At 39.2% G+C, this 21,399-nt stretch overlaps 1 protein-coding gene across 4 annotated transcripts in view; it reads right to left on the reverse strand.

Annotated features, from left to right (window-relative positions):
- The window catches only part of CCDC81 (coiled-coil domain containing 81), a 112,757-nt gene that overhangs the window by 18,602 nt on the left and 72,756 nt on the right, over window positions 1-21,399 (reverse strand). For all 4 annotated transcript variants that reach the window (XM_019643500.1, XM_019643502.1, XM_019643501.1 and 1 more), the window contains 8 exons: window positions 17,890-18,146; window positions 15,545-15,624; window positions 13,899-14,020; window positions 12,051-12,174; window positions 9,597-9,690; window positions 6,483-6,629; window positions 5,354-5,458; window positions 1,723-1,895 (listed from right to left, as the gene is read on the reverse strand). In XM_019643500.1, the coding sequence (XP_019499045.1) occupies window positions 1,723-1,895; window positions 5,354-5,458; window positions 6,483-6,629; window positions 9,597-9,690; window positions 12,051-12,174; window positions 13,899-14,020; window positions 15,545-15,624; window positions 17,890-18,146 (1,102 nt within the window). The remainder of the gene's footprint in view (window positions 1-1,722; window positions 1,896-5,353; window positions 5,459-6,482; window positions 6,630-9,596; window positions 9,691-12,050; window positions 12,175-13,898; window positions 14,021-15,544; window positions 15,625-17,889; window positions 18,147-21,399) is intronic.

Below are 21,399 nucleotides of genomic sequence, written 5' to 3' on the forward strand. Positions count from 1 at the left end.
CAAGCTCTGAGCAGCAGAGCCACTGGTTCGGATCCCACATGGGCCAGTGATGCTGTGCCCTCTACAGCTAAGATGGTGAACAATAGCTCGACCTGGAGCTGGGCTGCCGTGAGTTACCGGCGACAGTGTAGCCTGCAGTGGGCAGCCGTAAGCTACTGTGAGTGGCCGGCAGCCAGCGTGAGTGGCCGGCAGCCGGTGTGAGCTGCTGTGAGTGGCCGTCCAAGGGCCAGCAACCAATCTGCCTCACCCAGGAAGAGTGCAATGATCACAGTACCAACATGGGCCAGTGAAACGATGTCCTCCACAACTAGACTGAAGAACAAAAGGACAACAACTTGTCTGTTCCCCTTCCCCGATTCCCGAATGCTGTTCCCTCCCCCAATTCCCCAGTAAAATCTAAAAAAAAAGAAAGAAAGAAAATTTTAATCCACAGGCCAGTGGAGAATGTATTGAAAACAGCACAGGCAGGACAGGTATAATCAGGTGACTAACCACTGTACAAATGCAGTACAACTAAGACAGGCACTCTTCCTCCTCCCATGCTTTAAAAAAATCTACATAGGGGTGGACGGATGGCTTAGTTGGAACATGTGCTCTTAACAAGGTTGCCAGTTCGACTCCCACATGGTTTGGTGGGCTGTGCCCACCACTCCCACCCCGCAACTAGATTGAAAAGCAGCAACTGGACTTGGAGCTGAGTTTGCACCCTCCACAATTAAGATTGAAGGACAACTACTTGACTTGGAGCTGATGGGTCCCGGAAAAATACAATGTTCCCCCTCCCCAATTCCCCAATAAAAATCTTTAAAAAATAAATAATAAAATTAAAAAATCTACACAGGAAAGTAGGAAGTATCTATTTATTCTATAAAATGATGCATCATTAGATTCCTTTTTAAGAAAAGTGATCTTTCCTATTATAAATTTGGATTCTATTATATGCAACCTTCTCCCCACATGATCTGTAAAGTGAGTATAATGGAACATATGCATTTTACAGAAATACAATATTTTGGTCACAGATAATATCTTACTATTTGCTTTAGGAGTCTCTCTCACACTGGAGTAGCCTCCTTCATTGCTCTCCTAACCACAGTCCCAGAAATGTGGCCCCCTTAGGCACCTTTGAACTCTGTGGCCCTGATCCTATTCTGGGCCCCAGATGATACAAGCAGGACCAATCAGATTCTCTTTCCTGAAAATTTGGAATTGAGACTAACATTCATCCACATTTGACTGGAATAAAGACAATGTCATGTAAGGAGCTGTGGGCATGAGCAGAGAGAAAGATTTTATTATAATACATGGCTTTTTGGTCCCCATACATTCTTACCCTCAGGTGTCATAGGATGCCCCTACATACTTATAATAAAACCTCAATTTTGCCTTGATATTACCTGGGAATAGCCTGAAATGATGTCCTGCTCAAGACAAGTCCCTTCCTCCATCTACCAGTATTAGTGATTACAAAATGGTGCAAAATGATACTCTATAAAGTAATTATAGATTGGCAATCATTACTGTAATGGTTATTATAATAATGATGGCTTTTTCACTTTTTAATGAAATGTTATGCTATGGTACTAGATGCTAATTGGGTTAGTTTACTCAGTTGGTTACAGTTGTGCTAAACTACCAAAGCCGATTTAATCCCACAGGAATTAATAAACTTCACAGAAAAATTTCACATCTGTTTTCCAGAGTGTGTCTAGTTAGACTCACTCTTCTGTGAGTTGTACTTGTTCTAGGTGGTCCATTAACTCTTTGTTTTGTCTTTGCCTTTTTTCCTTTTCCCGTCTACTATCCATTTGCTTCAGGAGACTTTGGAAATATTCCTCTTGCTTTAAAGCATGAATCTCAGGACTGAGTGGCCGTTTATCAAATAGGGAGGATTTCTAGAATGAAAGAGAAGCAATTTATTTATTCTAGAATACCAAAAAGCAACAAAGAATAAAAGTAAAAATTCAGAAGACTAAAATCAACCAGAAAGAATTGATTAATTTATATTTGCCCCCATCCTCAACCCATTAAGCAGTTAGTGTTGAGGTAACCCACAGGATCGTATGAATGTGCTCAAGGATGAATCTGAGCAGAAGGGACCAAAGCCCAACATCCAATACCGAGACGAAAAGGGACTCACAGACTAGGACATAATACTCATACAGAGATGGCAAAAAAAAAGGAATTCTGAGTGAGTGCGAAAGCATGAGCGAGGACGGGGAGTTGGGAAGGGGAAGAACTGAGCACTCAGCTCTGGGCATGGCCATTTCAGAGACTGGTGATTCAACAGTGACCAAGGACAGAGACCCGCAGAGAGCCTCGCTGTCATCAAGCCTGCATGCTGGTGCAGGAGACAGACAGTGAACAAGCAAATAGTACAGCAGATAGCTTCAGGTAATGATAAGTGCTAGGAAGCCCTTATCATCCAAGTGACTGGGGGGGAATAGGATTAAATTGGTTGGTTATTAGGGAAGGCTTTTCAGTGGAGATGACTGAATCCCCTCTATTGCAAATATCAGGAGACCTGTGTTCACACAGAAGGAACATCAAGTACAAAGGCACTATATGGAAACAATAGGTGTTTAATAAGCAGAAAGAAGGACTATGTGGCTGAGGGAATAGTGAGCAAAGGGAAAGCAGGGATAGATAAGCTCAAAGAGGGAGGCAGGGGCTGTACTATATAGGACCGGAGAGGTCTGAAACAGAGCCCAGTTGGGACCCACACAAGAGAGGCCTTACACTGTCCCTGGCTTCTCCTCTCTCTGCCCTAGAGCTTAACAATTGATCAACCCCCTCCCTACAGTTTGAACTTGGAATGTCCCCTGTCCCAGTTCCTGAACTTAGGATGCCCCCTATCTAGATAATTACCCTGAAACTTATGCTTGCTTACTGATCACAATCTCTATGGCCTAGCATTCTTTCCAGGCTACTGTCATCACTGCTCCTGGGTTGGTGGCCATGTTGGAGCCACATCGCCAGAGGGGAGGCTCCATGCAGACCCCCGGAACCATCACGTAGCCTCTGGAGGAACGCCCAAATTTTCCCTTAAATATCCCAGGCTAGTCTGAGAATGTTAAGGCGGTTTTTGGAGGCGTTAACCCGCTGCCTTCTCAAACCACTGGTGCTCTGATAATAAACGCTTATTCTATGGCCCAACCCCTGTGTGGGTCTATCGGCTGAGCGGTGCAGGCAGCATGAGCCCCGGACTCGTTTGGCCTCCAGTTTCAGGTCCAAGTAAGCTTAAATTTTATTTTAATTCAGGGGGAGGCCATTAGATACTTTAGACAGGAGAATGATATATTTTAGTTAATAGTTCTGAAAGGTCGCTTTCACTGTTGTGTGGACAATAGACGGTAGAAGGGCAAGAAGGCTGCCAGCAAGCCTAGTTAGGGAGGGCACTGCAGGAGTTCAGCCTTCTAACGTGGGCGAGGGTGGTAACATTGAACATGAAGAGATGTGAAGAGCCGTTGGATATATTTCAGAAGGCAACTGGACTTTCAGATGGTTGTAGGTGGGGGACAGACAAGGAGGAATGTGGAACCACTTCTAGGTATGAGGTGCATGCAACTGTCTGGCTGGTGACACCACTTACTAAAATGGGACGGCTGAGAGAAGAACAGGTTGAGGAGGGGAATCAAAAGTTCTGTTTGGGTATTTTTAAGTTTAAGATATCTACAGATATATCAAAGAAGAGATACTAAGTGGGCAGCAATAAATATAACCTGGAACTTATATTAAGAAGAAAGGCAGATCATACGTAAATGTCAAAAGCACCATGCTCTTCCTCCCTCCCTCTCTGTTGCCCCTGTCTGAAAGGTTCTTCCTCCATTCACTTCTTTACCTAATTCCTGTATACCAGGAAGTCTCCCCAGATCTCTGGTCTGGGTTAAGTGACTCTCTTCTTTGCTCAAATAGTGCCCTGTTCAATGATTTATCAAAGCAGCTGATACCACACTCTTGTCTCTGTACATCTGTCTCCCCCACTATCCTCTTTAGACCTCTTTAGAAAGGAACCTTGTCTTATTCATCTTTGTGTTCCTAACCACCAGCACAGTGGCCAGCACACAGGAGTTCATTAATACATGTTTGATGATGAATAAAGAAAACATATTTTATTAGATTTATGTCCAGAGTGTCAAGCAACCACCTGGATAGTGAGGTAAAAGGAAAAAAGGATTCAGGCAGAAATAAAGGTAGGCACATAATTGACTGAAAACATTAAATAAATGACAAAGTAGGTGGCTTGTCTCCATCTGAAGCTGGGCTTCTCAAACTTTAATGCACCTAAAGATCACCTAAGTATCTTACTCAAATGTAGAGTCCCATTCTGGAGGTTTGGAAAGGGGTCCTCGATTCTGCCTTTCCAGCAAGCTCCCAGGTCACGCTGGTTCTCTCTTTAGATCAGCTGTTCCTGGGGCAGGACGTTAGTATGCTGTCCCCTACCACCCATCCCAGGTTCTGGCTGAGAATTTCTATCATTAACAAGCACGGTAGTGACTAATAGAAGGTGTATTGTGAACAGTGTGAAGGCAGACCCCAGACCACTCTTGCCCTAGAAGGGAACTTCAACCTTGCACAACCCACTTTTCACCTCTGACACTTAAAAAATGACACAATCTGCAATACAGTGTGAATGAAAAAGAGGCCATATACTAAACCTGACAAGCTCAGGGTGGGGCCACATGGCAGGCCTTACAAACTTGGCGACCAAACTTGACGACAGGATGGTCTGATCACAAATTCCTAACCAGGCAGGTCATAGTGGGTGGTCACGTCCCAGGCCTCTAGCTTCCTTAGCAGAGGTCAGTTTTTACCTTAGGTGAGCTCTGTCCAATGTTCTTATACATATAGAATATAATATACCTTTGAAATGTCAGAGTAATTATCTTTTCCTACCTCTCCAAGGCATAACTGCAGGCACCAGAGCAGAAGACCACGGAACCCCTCACACTATCTCTATGCGCTGTAAATGTTAATTATGAACTATCCTGTACCCACCAATGTAAAAGAAGTATGTGTTTCTTCCATTTTGCCTTTTTTCCAATCCTAGAGACTTCCCTGCTTTGCTTTCTACCGCCTCCCTTATCTACTACAAATGGATTTCATGTAACCCTCCTTACACTATCTCCTTTGATTCTAATGTATAAAATAAGCTGCAAACCTCCACTATCTGGAGCATTTTCTCAACCCATTGAGATTTTTCTTCCAGGCATGGCCTCAAAATTTGGGCTCAAATAAAGTCTTATATAACTTTTCTATAGGTTGAACGTTTTTTCATTGACAACAGAGAGTGAATCCAAATAATCACAGATGGGGAAGATAGTCACCATAGAAATTCTGAAAAGACTCTTACATAAAATTTAGGTTTCTCATTCTTATGGATTCTCACAGCGTCAGCAACTCCAAGGTTATAGGCAGCATTTTTTTGATTCTGTTCTCTAACAGCCAGGTTTCTCATCTTTGGGGGGGGGAAAAGCACATATTGAAATAGGGCATTTAAACAATTTAATTCTATTACATAAAAATAATCCAACCAAGGTAGAAACCTGCCTTTTGGAGGCAGTGGTACTTTATGATATCTTCATAGGTTTATAAAAGTGGTTTGGGAAAGGTTGTTTATTTCCTGTTCTTGGGCTTCAGGCAACACCCCTACAGGGATCATAAGAAGGAATCGAAGATTTCATAAGTGGTTACCTGATTCCACAAATGCAGGAAAGGGCAATAGGATCAATTATTGGAGACCACAGAAATCTGGACAGTGCAAATGTGAAGGTACCATTCTGTCTTTGCTTCTTGAGATAGGCCATGAATTTGAAGGAAAAAGCCTGACTGAGATTATATTTTACCAGAAATAAAAAATAAAGCCATATAGGATGGCCAGGTGGCTCAGTTGGTTAGGAGCACATGCTTTGAACAGCAAGGCAGCTCGTTCTATCCCCACATGGGCCACTTTGAGCTGCCCCCTCCTTAAATAATAATAATAATAATAATAATAATAATAATAATAATAATAATAATAACGATGCCATATAAATCCAGGAATTCCACCTTTAATCCTCCATCGGATTTTCAAATATCTAACAGTTAACTTAAGTATCATGGCTCATCGCTTCCATATCTTCCCCTTCTACCGTAACCTATCGCCAGTCATGTTTGTGACTTGGTATAGTAAAGACATATTTCATATTTTAAAATTTGTGTGCAATGAATCTGAGAGATCAGTTGTACCTGACAGAGGGTTAAAACTCAGGCCTTACGGAGGGAGGAAATCAGTGATATGTGCAAACATTCAGCAGCATGAATATTCCAGAGTTGTTTATTAATAGTGAAAACATGGACACAACCTAAGTTTGAGTCCTCAGTAAGTAAGTAAATGATTAAATATGCTACAGTACAGACAGATGATGGAACATTGTAAATGGCATTTTATAATCGCGTTCTACTGCCCCATGTTGAACACTTTCACTGAGGTGTTAAGCTACCTGGGATTTGAAGAGAGCTTCTTGATCTTTCACTATTTGATACTGCTGTGCGAGTTGCTCATCTTCTATCTCTTTCCTCCTCCTCTCTACATTGAGGAGCAATGGGGAATTTCGTTGTGCTCGTTGCAAACATACATAACACATCTCCTACAATACCAAGTTTTAGGACAAATTAATTTTTACCTTTTCCTTTTTTGCCTTCCCAAGCTCTCTCTAAAGGCTGGATATATCAGGAAGCATACATTATAAAAGGATATGTTCATGACAATTAGCAAAGCAGGCCTCACAAATATTCAAAAGGATTTACTGAACTCTCATTTGATCTGAAGTATCTATAGCAACAGAAAATTAGTAAGAGATTTCCCAGCCCTATTTCTGTTAACTATTGGGTTGTCGGAAAAGTCATGACGTATTTTGTCTGTGTTTTTCAAAGGTCATTTATTTATATAAAGAACAAAGATCAATCAATGATATAGTGCCCGTTTTGCTTGATAACCTTTTGCCATCTTTCAGTGAGCTTCATATTTCTTTGTTCATAGGGGGACCTGTCTTTATTTGCAAAAAACTGAACAAGGTGCTGATTTACAGCCTCATCTGAATTGAACGTTATACCACACAAGGAGTTTTGAAGAGAACGAAACAAGTGGAAGTCTGACGGTGCATGGTCAGGCGAGTATGGTGAGTATGCCAACACATCCCATCCAAGNGGTAGAGGAAGGAGAATAAGGAAATATGGAAAAAGGGAAGGTGAGAAGGTGCCAAGGAGATGTTGTGAGGCTGAGAGCTGGTCAGGACCTTTAAAAATTCCCCATTGGTGGGGTGCCCAATTAGGCATTTTAAGAAACTGGGTGTCTGCTGAAGAAAGAAATTGAAGATGATACAAATACAGTAAGTCCCCGACTTAGGAACATTCAAGTTGCAAACTTTCAAAGATACGAATGGACCTTGCATTACGAACATTCGTAGACGCGAACAAATCGCAGAAGTAGCTCACGTGTCTGCCGGACATTGTCACAGTTGTGCTGCTGTGTGCTTATTGCACAGTATTTAATCAGAGCCCAGGATGTCTGGAAGCAAGGGGAAAAGCAGTGGTGATGTGGAGGGGACTGCTAGGAAGTGTAAAGCCATAACCATGCTGAGGATCCTTCAGCTCCACCATCTCCCACCTACCCTCCCTCCTCCAGTTAGTGACTCTTTTCTTGTCAATTCACTCCATGCAATCCCCTATATGCCAGTTGTTGTACTGTACTGTACCACCATTTTAAGGTAACTGTAAACGTAAAAAGTTTATTTACAGTATTTTTGTATGTGTGTTTAGTATTTTTATGCTTTACCTTGTATATTTGTGTCAAAGGTGTATGAGACTTACTTTGTTGGACTTACAAATGAATCCAACCTACGAACGTTCTCCCAGAACGGAACTCATTCGTAAGTCAGGGACTTACTGTAAATGGAAGCATATGCCGTGCTCATGAGTGGGAAGAATTAACATCGTTAAAATGTCCATACTACCCAAAGCAATCTATTTATTCAATGTAATTTCTATCCAAATACCAATGGTATTTTTCACAAATCTAGAACAAATAATCCTCAAATTTACACTGAACCACAAAAGACCCAAATGGCTGCAGCAATCTTGAAAAAGAAGAGCAAAATTCGAGACATCACGCTGCCTGATATCAATCTATGGGTATACTATAAGGCTACAGTAATCAAAACAGCATGGTATAGGCATAAAAACAGACACATAGATCAACGGCACAGAATAGAGAGCCCAGAAATAAACCCACACCTATATGGTCACTTAATCTATGACAAAAGGAGACAAGAACATACAGTGGGGTAAATACAGTCTATTAAATAAATGGTGTTGAAAAAACTGGACAGATACATGCAAAAAATAATGAAACTGGACCACCTTCTTACACCATATACAAAAATAAACTCAAAATGGATTAAAAACTTAAATGTAAGACCCAAAACCATAAAACTCCCAGAAGAAAACACAGACAGTAAGTTCTGTGACATTGCTCTTAGTCATGTTTTTTCTGATATATGTCCAGCAAGGGAAACAAAAGAAAAAGTAAGCAAGTGGGACTACATCAAACTAATAAGTTTTTGCACAGCAAAGGAAACCATCAACANTTTGATTCCTTGGTAGGAGCTCGAAAAACACGACACCTTTAAAATCCCACCACACTGAGAGCATAACCTTCCTCTGATGAATGTCTGCTTTCAATGTCATTTGAGGTGAATCATTAAGTCAGGACTAAGACCGTTTGTGCACCACATTGTTGTAAAGAATCCACTTCTCATCACCAATTATCAGTCTCTTCAAAAAAGGATTGTTTTCCTCACGTTTAGCAGATGTTTATACGCGTCATCAAATGAACTTCTTTGAGTTCATGAGGAACCCAAATATCAAGCTTGCTTATTATGTATCCCAGCTTCTTCAGGTGGTCGTGAACGCTTGAATGATGGATGTTCAATGTTTCTGCAATCTCTCGTGTCATGTAACGTGGATTTGACTCAATCAATGCCTTTATTTTGTCTTCATCAACCTCAGTGGGCCTCCCTGACCAAGAAGTATCGTGAGATCAAAATCACCAGCACGGAATTTCATGAACCATCAGTGGCACTGATACTCTTGTAGAGCACTGTCACTGTAAACTTTATGCAACTTTTCACAAGCTTAATGCACATTCTTTCCTTTATGGAAGTAAAACACTAAAATATGGCAAAAATGCACAGTTTGGTCTTCCATCTTCAACTTTTTGTAAAATCTCCAAAACTGAACCAAATCGCTCAATTTTTTTTTTAGAATGAAGCTAGAGCTGTCAGCTGTCAAATGACATAGCAATAACATAGATGCAAATGACTCTGTACTTCCAAAAATGAACTAGTGCCATCTGTTGCAAACATGCATCATGACTTTTCTGACAACCCAATAATAGATTTTTTACTAGTAGATAGATTTATCAGAGCCCAAATGTGGTCCTGAGTACTTAAGCCATACCCATATACTAAAGAAAGAGTGATTCCAAGAACTCTCGTTAAGAAACAGAAGTCAGAGGAAGATTCTGATGGGGCTTTATTTGTTTGAAAACATTGTACCTGTCCTGCCTTATTATGATCCTGGCAAGAAGTAGCTGGAGAAATTTTATGCTTTATTTCATTGTCATTTTTCAGACATCCTGGAGATGATAAGCTATAAAATAATGCAACATTAATTAATGTTTAATACAGTCTGACATTTAGAGCAATGATAATTTTAGAGGCAAGTGTAAGAGAAAGAAGAATATCTCAGTGGCTTTCCTCAAAGCATCTGTATATATAGAGGTTAAGAGCCTATGCCCTGCGTCAGATAAAACTAGGTTTGAATCCCAGATTTTTTGCTGTAAGCTCACTAGCATTAGACAAGCTGGGTAATCCTGCCAAGTGTCAGTTACCAATTCTGTGAAATTGGAATAAAATGCGTTCATTCTGTAAAAATGCATTGAGTGCTTACTATGGACATTGTTCTCGGCATGGGAGATGCAGTGAAGAACAAAACACACACATATAAATCCCTGTCTTCATGGAATTAACATTCTGATGGGGACAGACAGCCCATAAACAAGATAGATAAGTGAATTACATAGTATGTTCGATGGTGATAAGTGCCATGCAATGCTGAAGGAATGGAGTATTAAACCATAAATAGAATGGCCTGGAAAGTCTCGCCAAGAAGGTGACATATGAGTAAATACCTGCAAGAAATGAGGCAAAAATAATAAGAGATATCTGATTTTTAAAAAAGGCATCCCAGGCAGAATAAATGAGGGCAAAATCCGTGAGGTGGGAGCATGCCATGTTCAGTGTGGCTAGAGGGAACTGAGTTAGTAGGAGAAAATGAGAGAGATCGGGGATCAAGCAGGATCCTTGCAGGCCATGATAATGTCTTTGGCTTTTGCCCTAGACATTAAGAATGTCTAAGATGGGTAAGACATGGGAAGCCATTGAGGGGAGAATGTCCATTACTAGCAGAGTACAATGTCCAGTATTAGCAAAGCTGTAGAGAAGACAGAAGGCCCTCATATGATAGCCACTAGAAAGATAATTTGGTACCACCTTCCTGAGGATAATTGGTAATGTGCATCAAAGGCATAGAAAAATGATCTCATCCCTTATCGCTGAAGTTGACTTTAAAGTTTTTATCCTATATGCTATTCAGTTGTGTACAAAGAATTATTTTTAATTAGAATTATCACATTATTATAATATAAAAAATTTTAAGTCATCTAAATATCCAATAGGAGATTAGTTAAACAAAAGGTTTAATCAATGAGATGATATGTAATCATTTGTTCATGTTTTAGAATATTTGAAGTCATGGGGCTCTTCATCCCTTATTGAGTCTAACAAAGTTTTATTAAAAATGTGTGTATATGAGTATGTTGCAGTATAAATATATGTATATATTGCATATGCATTAAAATGAAGAATATATACCATAATGTCAACAGAAAGTTTCCTCTATTTAGTGGGATTATGCACCCCACTAAATAGAAATTTTATATTTCTTGCTTTTTATCGCTTATTCACAATTTCCATAATCAACATATATTACTTCAGTAATCAGCACACAAAAAAAACATTTTTTGGTCAACTTCTATAGGAAACCTTCATTACTAATCCCTAACAATTACGTCCCCTCTTTGCAGACCTCTGTACTTTCTTTTGCTGTCTTCATCACGTGCATTATTTCTTTAGTGTCAATCTCCCTACAAGAATTTTATGAAAGTAGGTTTATATGCCTTTTATATGTTTTATAGCTCTGTATCTTCAATGTCAAGAAATTGCCTGGCATGGTGGTGCTCAGTGTTTATTGGATTGAACTAAATTACAAAGCACTAGACATATAACTCTCAATTATCTTTCATAACAGTGAGACTATCAAAACCAAGCATGCTTAGTGTTTTGAACATTGTAGTTATCCACAGTACATAAATCACACATATGATAGCTGATGCATTGTGACAAATTAGTAAATTGAAGGTTGACAGCACAACACAAGGTACATAAAGGTACTCAATAAATACTCGAGTAATTTGAGGTCTTAAAAAGTATCCTCCTCAAAGGGAGAAGGAGGAAATACAAATTTTTGACATAACAATAAGATATGGCCATCATAAATTGCAATATATGCATTCATTCAAAGAACACTTATTGAGTGCCAGCCATCTTCGGCAAAACTGCTTTCCAATTTGATCTAAATATGAAACTGTGTCATATCATGATATCCAAGCACTCAGAAAACAACAAGGCAATTTTTCCAAAATCCAAAAGGAAAGTTAGACGTTCCCGCCTCTGCGCTATTTTATCCTCCTGAATTTGTCACTCTCTGTATGGCTGTCCTTCCCACTAGATCATGAGTCCTACTCGTCTTTATTATCCCCATCACCTAGCAAATATAATACACTAAGAATACTGAATGAAGGTATGAGTAAACACTTCTTTAAATTCCCTGCATTTAAGAAATGACTCAAAAATGTATTTAGTAAAGTGCAACAGGAAAAATACCAGTACCTTTCAGGGCTCACATTCTTCCCACCACTCCCACTCTCCTTGAACTTATTTGGCAAGTCGATGCCAGTCACTTTGGCAGAAGAGACAGCTTGTCTATCCTGAAGTCCCTTGGGTGATAAGATCTCTGTAGAATGAATGAAAGTGAGTTCACTTTCAACTTTCAGTGGGTGGTTTGTACTTAACATGAACTTTTGAAACTCATAATTTTAACCAGGTAAAATTTTCTCCTAAGATATGCTTTTTTAATGTGTAAATTATTGTCCCTTATCCTAGTGTAGTTTAAAAATATTTTTGCTGTATACTTAATACATGCAAAGCACTGGCTGGGTACTTTAGAAAATACTGGGAGGCAAGCCTTTGCCCTTAAAGATCTTTCAATAGATACAGTCGGAGAGAAAAATAAGACAAACAAAAAACCTGAGAACTCCCATTTGTGGAGGTCTTAATACGTGCCAACAGTGCTAAGTGCTTTATACACATTGCATAAATAGCAATTCAGAACAGTGATGCAAAACGTCTAAATCCCAAGCAAATGGTGCAATCATTAAGGGTCTGACATGTTCAGGAAAGAGAGAGGCCACTCAGAATCCAGTGATGAAAGAAGTGTTCAGGGAGGAACTGAGATGTGAAAAGGGCACTAAAGAAGTGAACAGGATTGGGATAGGCTGTAAGAAAAGGAAGGGCAATCTAGGCAGGAGGAAAAAAATGAACAAAAGCATCAAGTCAGGGAAGGACAAGGTATGTTAGGAGAACAAAAATAGAAAATTTTGCTCAAAGAAGTAGTCTGTAGGGAACAGTTACAGAGGAGGCTAAGGAAATGAAAGCATATGAATATTAGGCTAAAAGTTTCTACGTAATCTCGTAGGCCACATGACACAAAATCAACATCCATGAGACAATGTTTGCCCATTGATATGTTTTGTTCGGTCCAATCAGCCTTTTTTGTTTCAGTGTCAATTAGTTGTCAACGTTTAACAACAAGTAAATTTCACATGTCAAAATCTCTGCTTCTCTTGAAAAATCAGAAAATTTGATACCACTTGGCTCACATTTCCACAAATCAACAATCTGATAGAGGAACAGTCCTCAGAGGGTAATCTGGCAACCCCTTTGGATTCCTAGAACCCTTTAGAAAAGCCTTTGAAGTTCTAGTTTTCTTCAGATACTTCAACCAAAACAACATATCACAACATTTATGAAGACATAGATATGAGTATCCACTATCTTCTATTAAGCCAGATATCAAAGATGTAAAATTACCACTCATCATTTTTCATTAAAATTATTTATGCCAACATGTTTCACTATCATGTTACATTCGGACCACTTTATGTGTTTACTACCTGCTTGGACCATATAGGCATCTGAGTTTTAAGCTCTTTTAGCAATGGGGAGCCAGCAAAGTGATCATAATCTAAGAGCCTGAGAGTCATAAAGCAGTTAAGGTAAGATACAAGATTCCAGGAATAGGAGATGTTTGTTAGAGAGAAGAATACAGTGATTATTCATGAATCTAACTTTAATAACTTTGGGCAGGAGTTACTAAGCAACAGAGCTAGGCCAGGGGTCGGCAAACTGCGGCTCGTGAGCCACCGCGGCTCTTTGGGTACATACATGTGGCTCTGAAGTAAAATAAAAAATGAAAATAAAACTATCCTAGTTTCATTTATAAAATTTTTAAAGGCTATTATTCACATAATGGTGATTTCATTTGTTTTATGGCTCTCAAATAATTTTTAAATTGTGAGGGTTAGGATTGTCTCTTCTGTCTCAAAAGTTTGTTGAACCCTGAGCTAGGCTCATAAGCAGTAAAGAGTGACAGATTATACCCAGAAACCATTGGCCTACCTCTGACGCCTTCTTCTTTGTCTGTCTGGTCTTTCAACTTGCTCTTCCTTTGTCTATTCTTTCTACCTTCTTCTACAATGGTCTCCATAGGCGATTTGTTCTCCATCTCCTTAAGCTCAATCCTAGGAACAAGCCAAGACGTTTGTCCATCTGGACCTGAATAGGTGACTGTATGAACTCTCAATTCTGACAAACAACCCACAAATTCACTGATTCTGAAATAAGCCCACTTTTAACAAGGGGGTGAATGCTTTGATTTGCTGAGTACAAATCATCGACTCCTTCTCTTTGAGACTAAGTCTAGGGGCCAACTAAGACCTTTCCCTCTCTATTCTGAGTGCTCAGAAGCAACTCTTATATAAATTGCTTTAAAGATCTGGATTTTAAGTTTTTTGGTTTGGTTTCAGTTTGAATGTGTCTGTCTTTTCTAGTTCCATAATAGATGCCATTGGGATGATACAGTGAAATGTAGTTGATGGATAGCCTGAAGGCAAGGATTCATTCACAGCCTAGTAGGCAGAGTATGCCCAGAAATAACCATTACTCTCCTTGTTCTTTCTCCTTCCCACTCCACGCCAGGTATAGAGTGCTGGGTTAAAGCTTGGGGGGCGGGGGGGGGATACTTCTAGTATACTCAGGGGCAAAACTTTAAATAAATAAGACACCTACAATTGTTTTGTGTATTTGAGTCCTCGTGTCCATTTGCAGGGTCTCTAAGTGACATGGAGGCTCTATTCCTTGACTCATTGCAATTATTTCCCTCCTTGAGCGTTAAAGCCAAAATATGTTCAAGAAGACAGACAAATTTGCCTTCCAAAATATAATCAAGTTAAATCCGTTGATTTATTTTTAACAAGTAAGGCAACATGATACAATGAAAAGAACATCGTAACAGTCAAGAGCCATGGTTTTACTTCTGGCTTAGCCACTCATTAGCTGTATGGCCATTTCATCTGCAAGAAGAGGGGATTGGACTAACTGATCTCTAAGGCTTATTCTGGCCTTGACACTGATTTTGCTGAGGTATGTGTCATTCCAGGAGGGAGTTGTTCCAAACCAACAAACACAAGAGGATGTCCCAGACTCAATAAACATGAGAAAATAATACTCTAGGAAGCTGGTTGTTATTCCCCAAACTTCCTCTACCTGAAATGCACAGTAGTTAATGGCACAGAAATTAAGAACATGATTAAGAGCATACAATGAGTGAGTGATGGACACACTGGAAATAAAACTCAAGTAGCCTCTTACTCCAGTGCTCTTAAAGCTATACCATGTTGCTACACTTGTTTAAAATTTTTTAATTACAATTAACTTTGCACTTCTATAAAATGGATACAATTATACTACATATCTGAAATTACTGTAGTGAAGATTAAATACAATTAATATTAAGAAAGTGCTTAACAGTACCTGGCAGCTAGTAAGTGCTTCATAGATAACTAGTATTATTATTCATTAGTATTGTTAGTACTATTATAATCATTGTCAGCAGCAGCCACCTATGACACCTACTGCACTCTTGGGATAAAGCTGTTACTAAAAGGAGCATGAGCTACAAAAGGCTGAGAAACACTGCCGAATTAGATCAACAGAGCAGCAAGGATTGCTGGTGCCTGGAGGAGTCTGGGGAGTAAAATACTCACCTTGGAAATGCAACCGTGCTGTTGGGCTGCTTCCTGAAGGTCTCTCGGCTGGACAGCACCGAGTCCACAGTGCCAGGCCTCTGGAGGACAGGGACAGAGAAGGATTACACCTGGGCTGTGGTCCAGGACACAGACAAATCAAAGCTAAAGACTGTCTCAGAGGCAAGGCTACCGTGATAATCTTCATTGTTATTTCTGTTTTGTGCTAAGTCTAGAGCTTAAACTCCAAAGAGGAATGACCTCATTTATCAACATAGTCACATAGCAATTCCATGGATGCTTTCTTTTCTCCAACCATTTCTTCTTTGGAAATTGCCTTCAGAGTTGATGGCTTCTTTTATACAGCTTTAAAGAGAAGAGCTGACTTACTGAAACTCTCAGGAAAATGAGGAAACTGACTAATTCTACTCTTGACCCAAATAACTTGAAAATTGGGCTTTGGATTTTAAAAGAAATGTTGTGGATTCAGGTGAACTCATGTTTAAACCTCCACACTGTTAACAGCTGGGTAGTCTTAGATCCTAGGTATCTGGGGATAATAACTGGATCTAGTTTACAAAAATTTTATGAGGTACGTTATGGAAGTGGCTAGCACATAGTAAGCACTCAATAAATAGCAGTTATTATAATTAATTGTCACTACATTATATAATCACATTGTTACATTATACTAGTATAGAATAATAATTTTATTATTCTATACTATATTCAATATTCAAAATTATTCTTTTTGGATGAATGATATGGCTTACAAGAGGCTTTGAAGGGAATTCACAAAAAGAGGTTTTAAAAATGTTTTGAGCAGAAGCAGCATCACTGAAATAAGCACACAGCTTCCCAAGAGAAATATTCTGAAGGATAGCACTCAGGTTTAAGTAATGGGACATTTAGGGGGGAAATCATCACTCTCACCACTTTACAGTCATTTCCCAAAATAAGCTTTAGAGATATTAACCAGCATTGGATTAACCCAGAGTTCCAGGATTAAATACACTTAGGCAGTTAAAGTGGCTTCTTTCCAGCCAGACCTCTCAGATCCTTTAATATGCGACATGCTTTGTGTCTCTGTGAGGGTGATACTAGGCAGCAGTTCCCCATCTGCTTTGACCTCCAAATCCTTTTTTCAGAGAATGTCTCTCAGGACTAGTTCTTTTGGAAAATGCCCCCTTAAAAGCTATGTCTTAGAGTGCAGCAGGACAATGTACAAGTTATCCTCTCTTTTAAACACATATCAAAGCTACAAAGTTCTGTAGAATCCCTGAAGTTTAGAGATAGTCCAGAGTTTGGGTCTGATTCTGTTTTTTAATATCTTGCCTTGTGTTTTCATGGAAAAGAGAGAGGGTTATACCTGTGTGTGTTTCCACTTTCCACACACAGGGCTGGACCCCCTCTTAGCAATCCTATATGAAGCCAGATTAGGAAGAAAATACTAACAGTCTCATTATGCACAACTCCGCCTCCTAAACCCCCATCCCAGAGCTCCATGAAAGGAGAAATTAGAAGGTTGAATTAGACCATATTTATAGTCTTTCATTTTCTAGAGTTTTCATTTCAAAGGCAGGCTTTTGTTCTAAGGGACATAGGATTAAATAACATTTGTGACAATCTAATTTACTCATACCAACTTTGTTAGTTCCTAGAGGTACACCTAAGGCCCACTAAGTATTCAGTTAGCCCTGTTGACTGACTATTCATTGCCTCTTTAAACGCTGCTATATGTACAACTTAACATGACGGTCACATCAGTTACTTAATGGTTAACAAAGATGGGGTCAATTATTAAATTTCTCCTACAACATGGCATATAGAAGCTAAAAATCCATCTCCATGACTTCAATTAGATTTCGTTGTAGACTTTCATTAAAATAAAATAGTATAACCAGAAAAAAAAAAGTGATTAGAAAGTCTGGGCTTAAATTTCAGTTCTACAACTTATCAGCACCCTGCTGTCAGGCCTCCTACACAGCATCTCTCAGCCCCAAGTTTTCTCATTCGTAAAATCGGGATGACAATAATGCTAGGTTTATAAAGTTTCAAGACTCAAATATAATAATATATGTGGAAGAGCTTTTTAAACTGTAAGGTCCTATAAAATATTCAGAATTGTGACAGTGCCTATAACTATTTATATTTTTTAGTTGGCATTGACTCAAAACTTAAAGTTCCTTTGCCTTTCTAACCTTCTGTCAGAGTTATCATCTATAAATAAGCACTTCTTTGCACTTAGGGTAATTGTCATTTAAAACATGTCAGCCTGAATTCTCCTTAACGATGGCACACTTACAGATGATTTAGAGATATGACGGGGAGAGGGGTTAGGAGAAGAAAAACACTAATTTATTTACATTTGCTAGGGCTTTTGCTAAAGCCCCACTTCCATCCATTGTACAAAGGAAGTCCTTATAAAATCTCATCTTCACTATGCCATCTCTGATCTCGAGGATCCCAATTCCTTTGAATGTAAATTCCACATTTTGTTTGATGGAAATGGATCGTGATAAAAAAAGCAACGTCTCCTTCACACATCCTTCCACTGTATCCCTCTTAAATGGACCCTCCAGGGATATCATAACAAAATTAAGTGGAACAATTGGGATATTACCTAGAAAAGAAAAAGACAGTTGGGGTGGGGAAAAGGAAGTGGAAATTACAACGAGGATGTATCCTATATACTTACAAATAATTATTGATTCTCACTTAATACTCAAAAATAGAATTATCCGTGTGAAGCCTTTAGCTGTACCCAATGAAACATTATTCCCACAAACAACTAATGCTGGTTATTAATAGATGCTAATAAGAACAATTTTCCCTAAAAATGCAATGTTTTTTGCTTAAAATAAGAACAATCAGCTTTCTAAACAATACGCCAGATGAGTTTTTTATTTTCTCCTGGAGACACAGTAATAGCTGACTTCTCTTCATCAGAGGGTTTTCTGAATTTTTCAGCCCCCTTATCTTTCAGGACATGGCTGGCAGCAATATTTGCCTATCTCCTCCAGCTATCATGCCATTTTTAAATGATAATAAATATCTACAAACATTAAGTGTTTTGAAAAGATAGTCATCTTCAGTGGAAGTTGCCTTTCAAATGAAATTGGGTCTTATCAGAGGATATCAGACTGAATAACTTGCAGAAAGCTTTTCCATAAGTGACAGTGCAAAAGGAGCAGGCCTATATGGAGCTTGAAGGCAGCAGCACAAAGTCTACTCAACTAGAACAGATATAGGAGCTATGCAAAGTCCACAGATCAGAAAAGGGTTACGTAAATAGCAACGATCGACATGATACATCCAAAGAGAGACAGGCAGTCAACAAGGTCCACTGGTAGAGGAACAGGATAGAGGGAAAATGCTAAACAATCATTCAACAAGCATTCATTTATAGCCTTTCAAATGTCCAATACTGCTGGATGATGAGGATTAACAGCGCTGTAAGACACAAGCTTCCCTATGTCAGTCCACTGTCTCCTGTACAATTTAAGGGTGATTCTATACCACCTCCCTCCATTTCATTTCTTAAAATAAATTACTTAAAAGACAAAGCTATTTTGCCTGCCTCTAGATTCTCCCCTCCCATTTGCCCAAGGCCTGTCTGCAATTTGTCTTCTAGTTGTACTTATCTCAGTAAGGACACCATCATCTCATGATGGACAAGCCACTGGATATGTTGCAGATCTTATTCTCATGACTTCTGTTTCACTTCTGTTAACCATGCCCTCTCTTCTCTTGTATCCACAGCAGCACTCTTCATTCTCCAATTTGCTGGCTTCTTTCTTCTTCTACTTCTTATAAGATGGTGGTTTGTTTGTTTGTTTGTTTTACAGGATTTTGTCCTTTGCTATCTCCTCTTACTGTATATTTTCCCCTGGGTAAACTTACTCAAATCTTGACCTCTAGTCTCCACCCCTTTCCTGAGCTCTGGAATCATCTCTACCTAACTCTCCCTACAGGAATCTCAAATTCAACATGTCCAAAAGCAAACTCATTATTATATTTACCGCCACAGCCTGCCTTTCCCCACTTGACTCCCTATGGCAGTTAACAGCATCTATTCTCTAAGAAATCTGAGTCATCCTAAATACCTTCCTCTCGCTACCCAATATTCTCAACTGGCAGCTTAATCCTGTCAATTCTACATCTCAAATGTCTGGTGAATAGATTCCCTCATCTTCCTCCAGACTGCCACTACCTCCATTCAGGCTTTTACCACATTTTACCAAATTCCTATAACTATTGGGCTGTTGGAAAAGTCATGACGTCTTTTTGCAATGAAAAACATAGAAAAAATATGTCATGACTTTTCCGACAACCCAATAAAAGAGCTATCTTCCTAAACTAAAAACTGGACTGGTACATATAATCCCCTGCTCAAAAACTTCCAATGGCTCCTCAGTGCCTCCAGGATGAATTCCAAAGTCTTTATCACCCCGTTTAAGGCTCCTCATAATGTGAACCCTTTGAATCATTTTTGTTTTACCTCCATCCACTTGTCTCCACAGTCATATGCCAAGATCACACAGGAGCCCTTAACAGGATTCACTTTTTCCCTTATTCTTGCATTGTTCATACTGTTCCTAAACTATCTTCCACAGCTTCTCTACCAGCAAAGTCCTATCATCCTTTAAGACCTCCTCACATGTCATCTTCCTAAATCTCCCCAAGCAGACTTGCGCAATCCTAGCATTGGATCCAGTTCTTATCAATGCTGCTCTTACGGCACTTAATCATTTTGCATCATTTGCTTATATGTATATCTATCTCCCATGCTAGATTCTGAGTTATTCAAAGCACAGACCATGTCTTAAGAATCTTTAAGAATCACTGTATAATGTTTGATTAGATACTTAGTTAATCAATGATGGAAAATCATAACCCCCAAGCTAAACTGTGGACGGAATTATTCTTGTGAACTAATCCAGTCATATATGTTTAATTCTGAAATTTCCTCAACCTTGTGAAAAAATTAATTATAGATCTAAACTACTTTTTTGGACTACACTACAAGGTCCAAGATAGGTGTCACCTTGCAGCTGCTGACAGGAATGCTCCTGCACTGATCCTTTGAAGTCATAAGGGAGTGTCTTGGAATGCTAAGACCAAGGGAATAATCTTGGTAAAGCTTCCTTATCTGATGATCTCAGAATGCTGCCTGTGTCTGTCCATAGGGGTCATACATATGTGTGAAAGCACAACTTGTGTTTGATCACAAGGTGTTTTGGTGAAGCAGTTGCTAGACACATCGAATTAACAAACTGGGTTTAGATATTCAAATTTACTTCTTTGTGGCAGTTGAGAATAAAAGCTTTGCGCTCACCAGAATTACAGAGACTTGAGACCCCTGGCCTGCAGAAACTCTTATATTTGACTGTTGTATTTCTTAACCCTTCGTCACCCCTCCTCAAGCTCCCCAGCCCTTATCATGCGTGACGTGATAGATAGGAAATAAGGTCTAATTATAAGGCACAAATGTTTTAGGGGGAAAAAAATGGCTTTATTTTTGTTTCATTTTGTAGGCTTTTAATAAATTAGGATATTCCTTCTGTCATAAAACTCTAGGTAAAAATGGCTGAAAAGTTCATCAAACCCATCATACTGAATACATACATAATGAATTCTAAGTATACTTTGTATTTTTCCAATATATTATTTTTTGGTGGAAAGTTACTCTGAAAGTTAATTTTCGGGGAATTTAATTAACATAAAGGAAATTTTCAGCCTTTTCATCTTATGGAATTGAGGTAGACTGTCTCTCTTCCTCCAGCTATGAGTCTGACACAGAAGGGGCTGATGATTAGGAAGCTCAAGAGAAACAGTCAGAAATCAAGAAGGGAGCCCCCAGGATGCAGGAGAGG

The sequence above is a fragment of the Hipposideros armiger genome, unplaced genomic scaffold (assembly GCF_001890085.2).
Source record: "Hipposideros armiger isolate ML-2016 unplaced genomic scaffold, ASM189008v1 scaffold_79, whole genome shotgun sequence".
In the NCBI taxonomy this organism is placed as follows: Eukaryota; Metazoa; Chordata; class Mammalia; order Chiroptera; family Hipposideridae; genus Hipposideros; species Hipposideros armiger.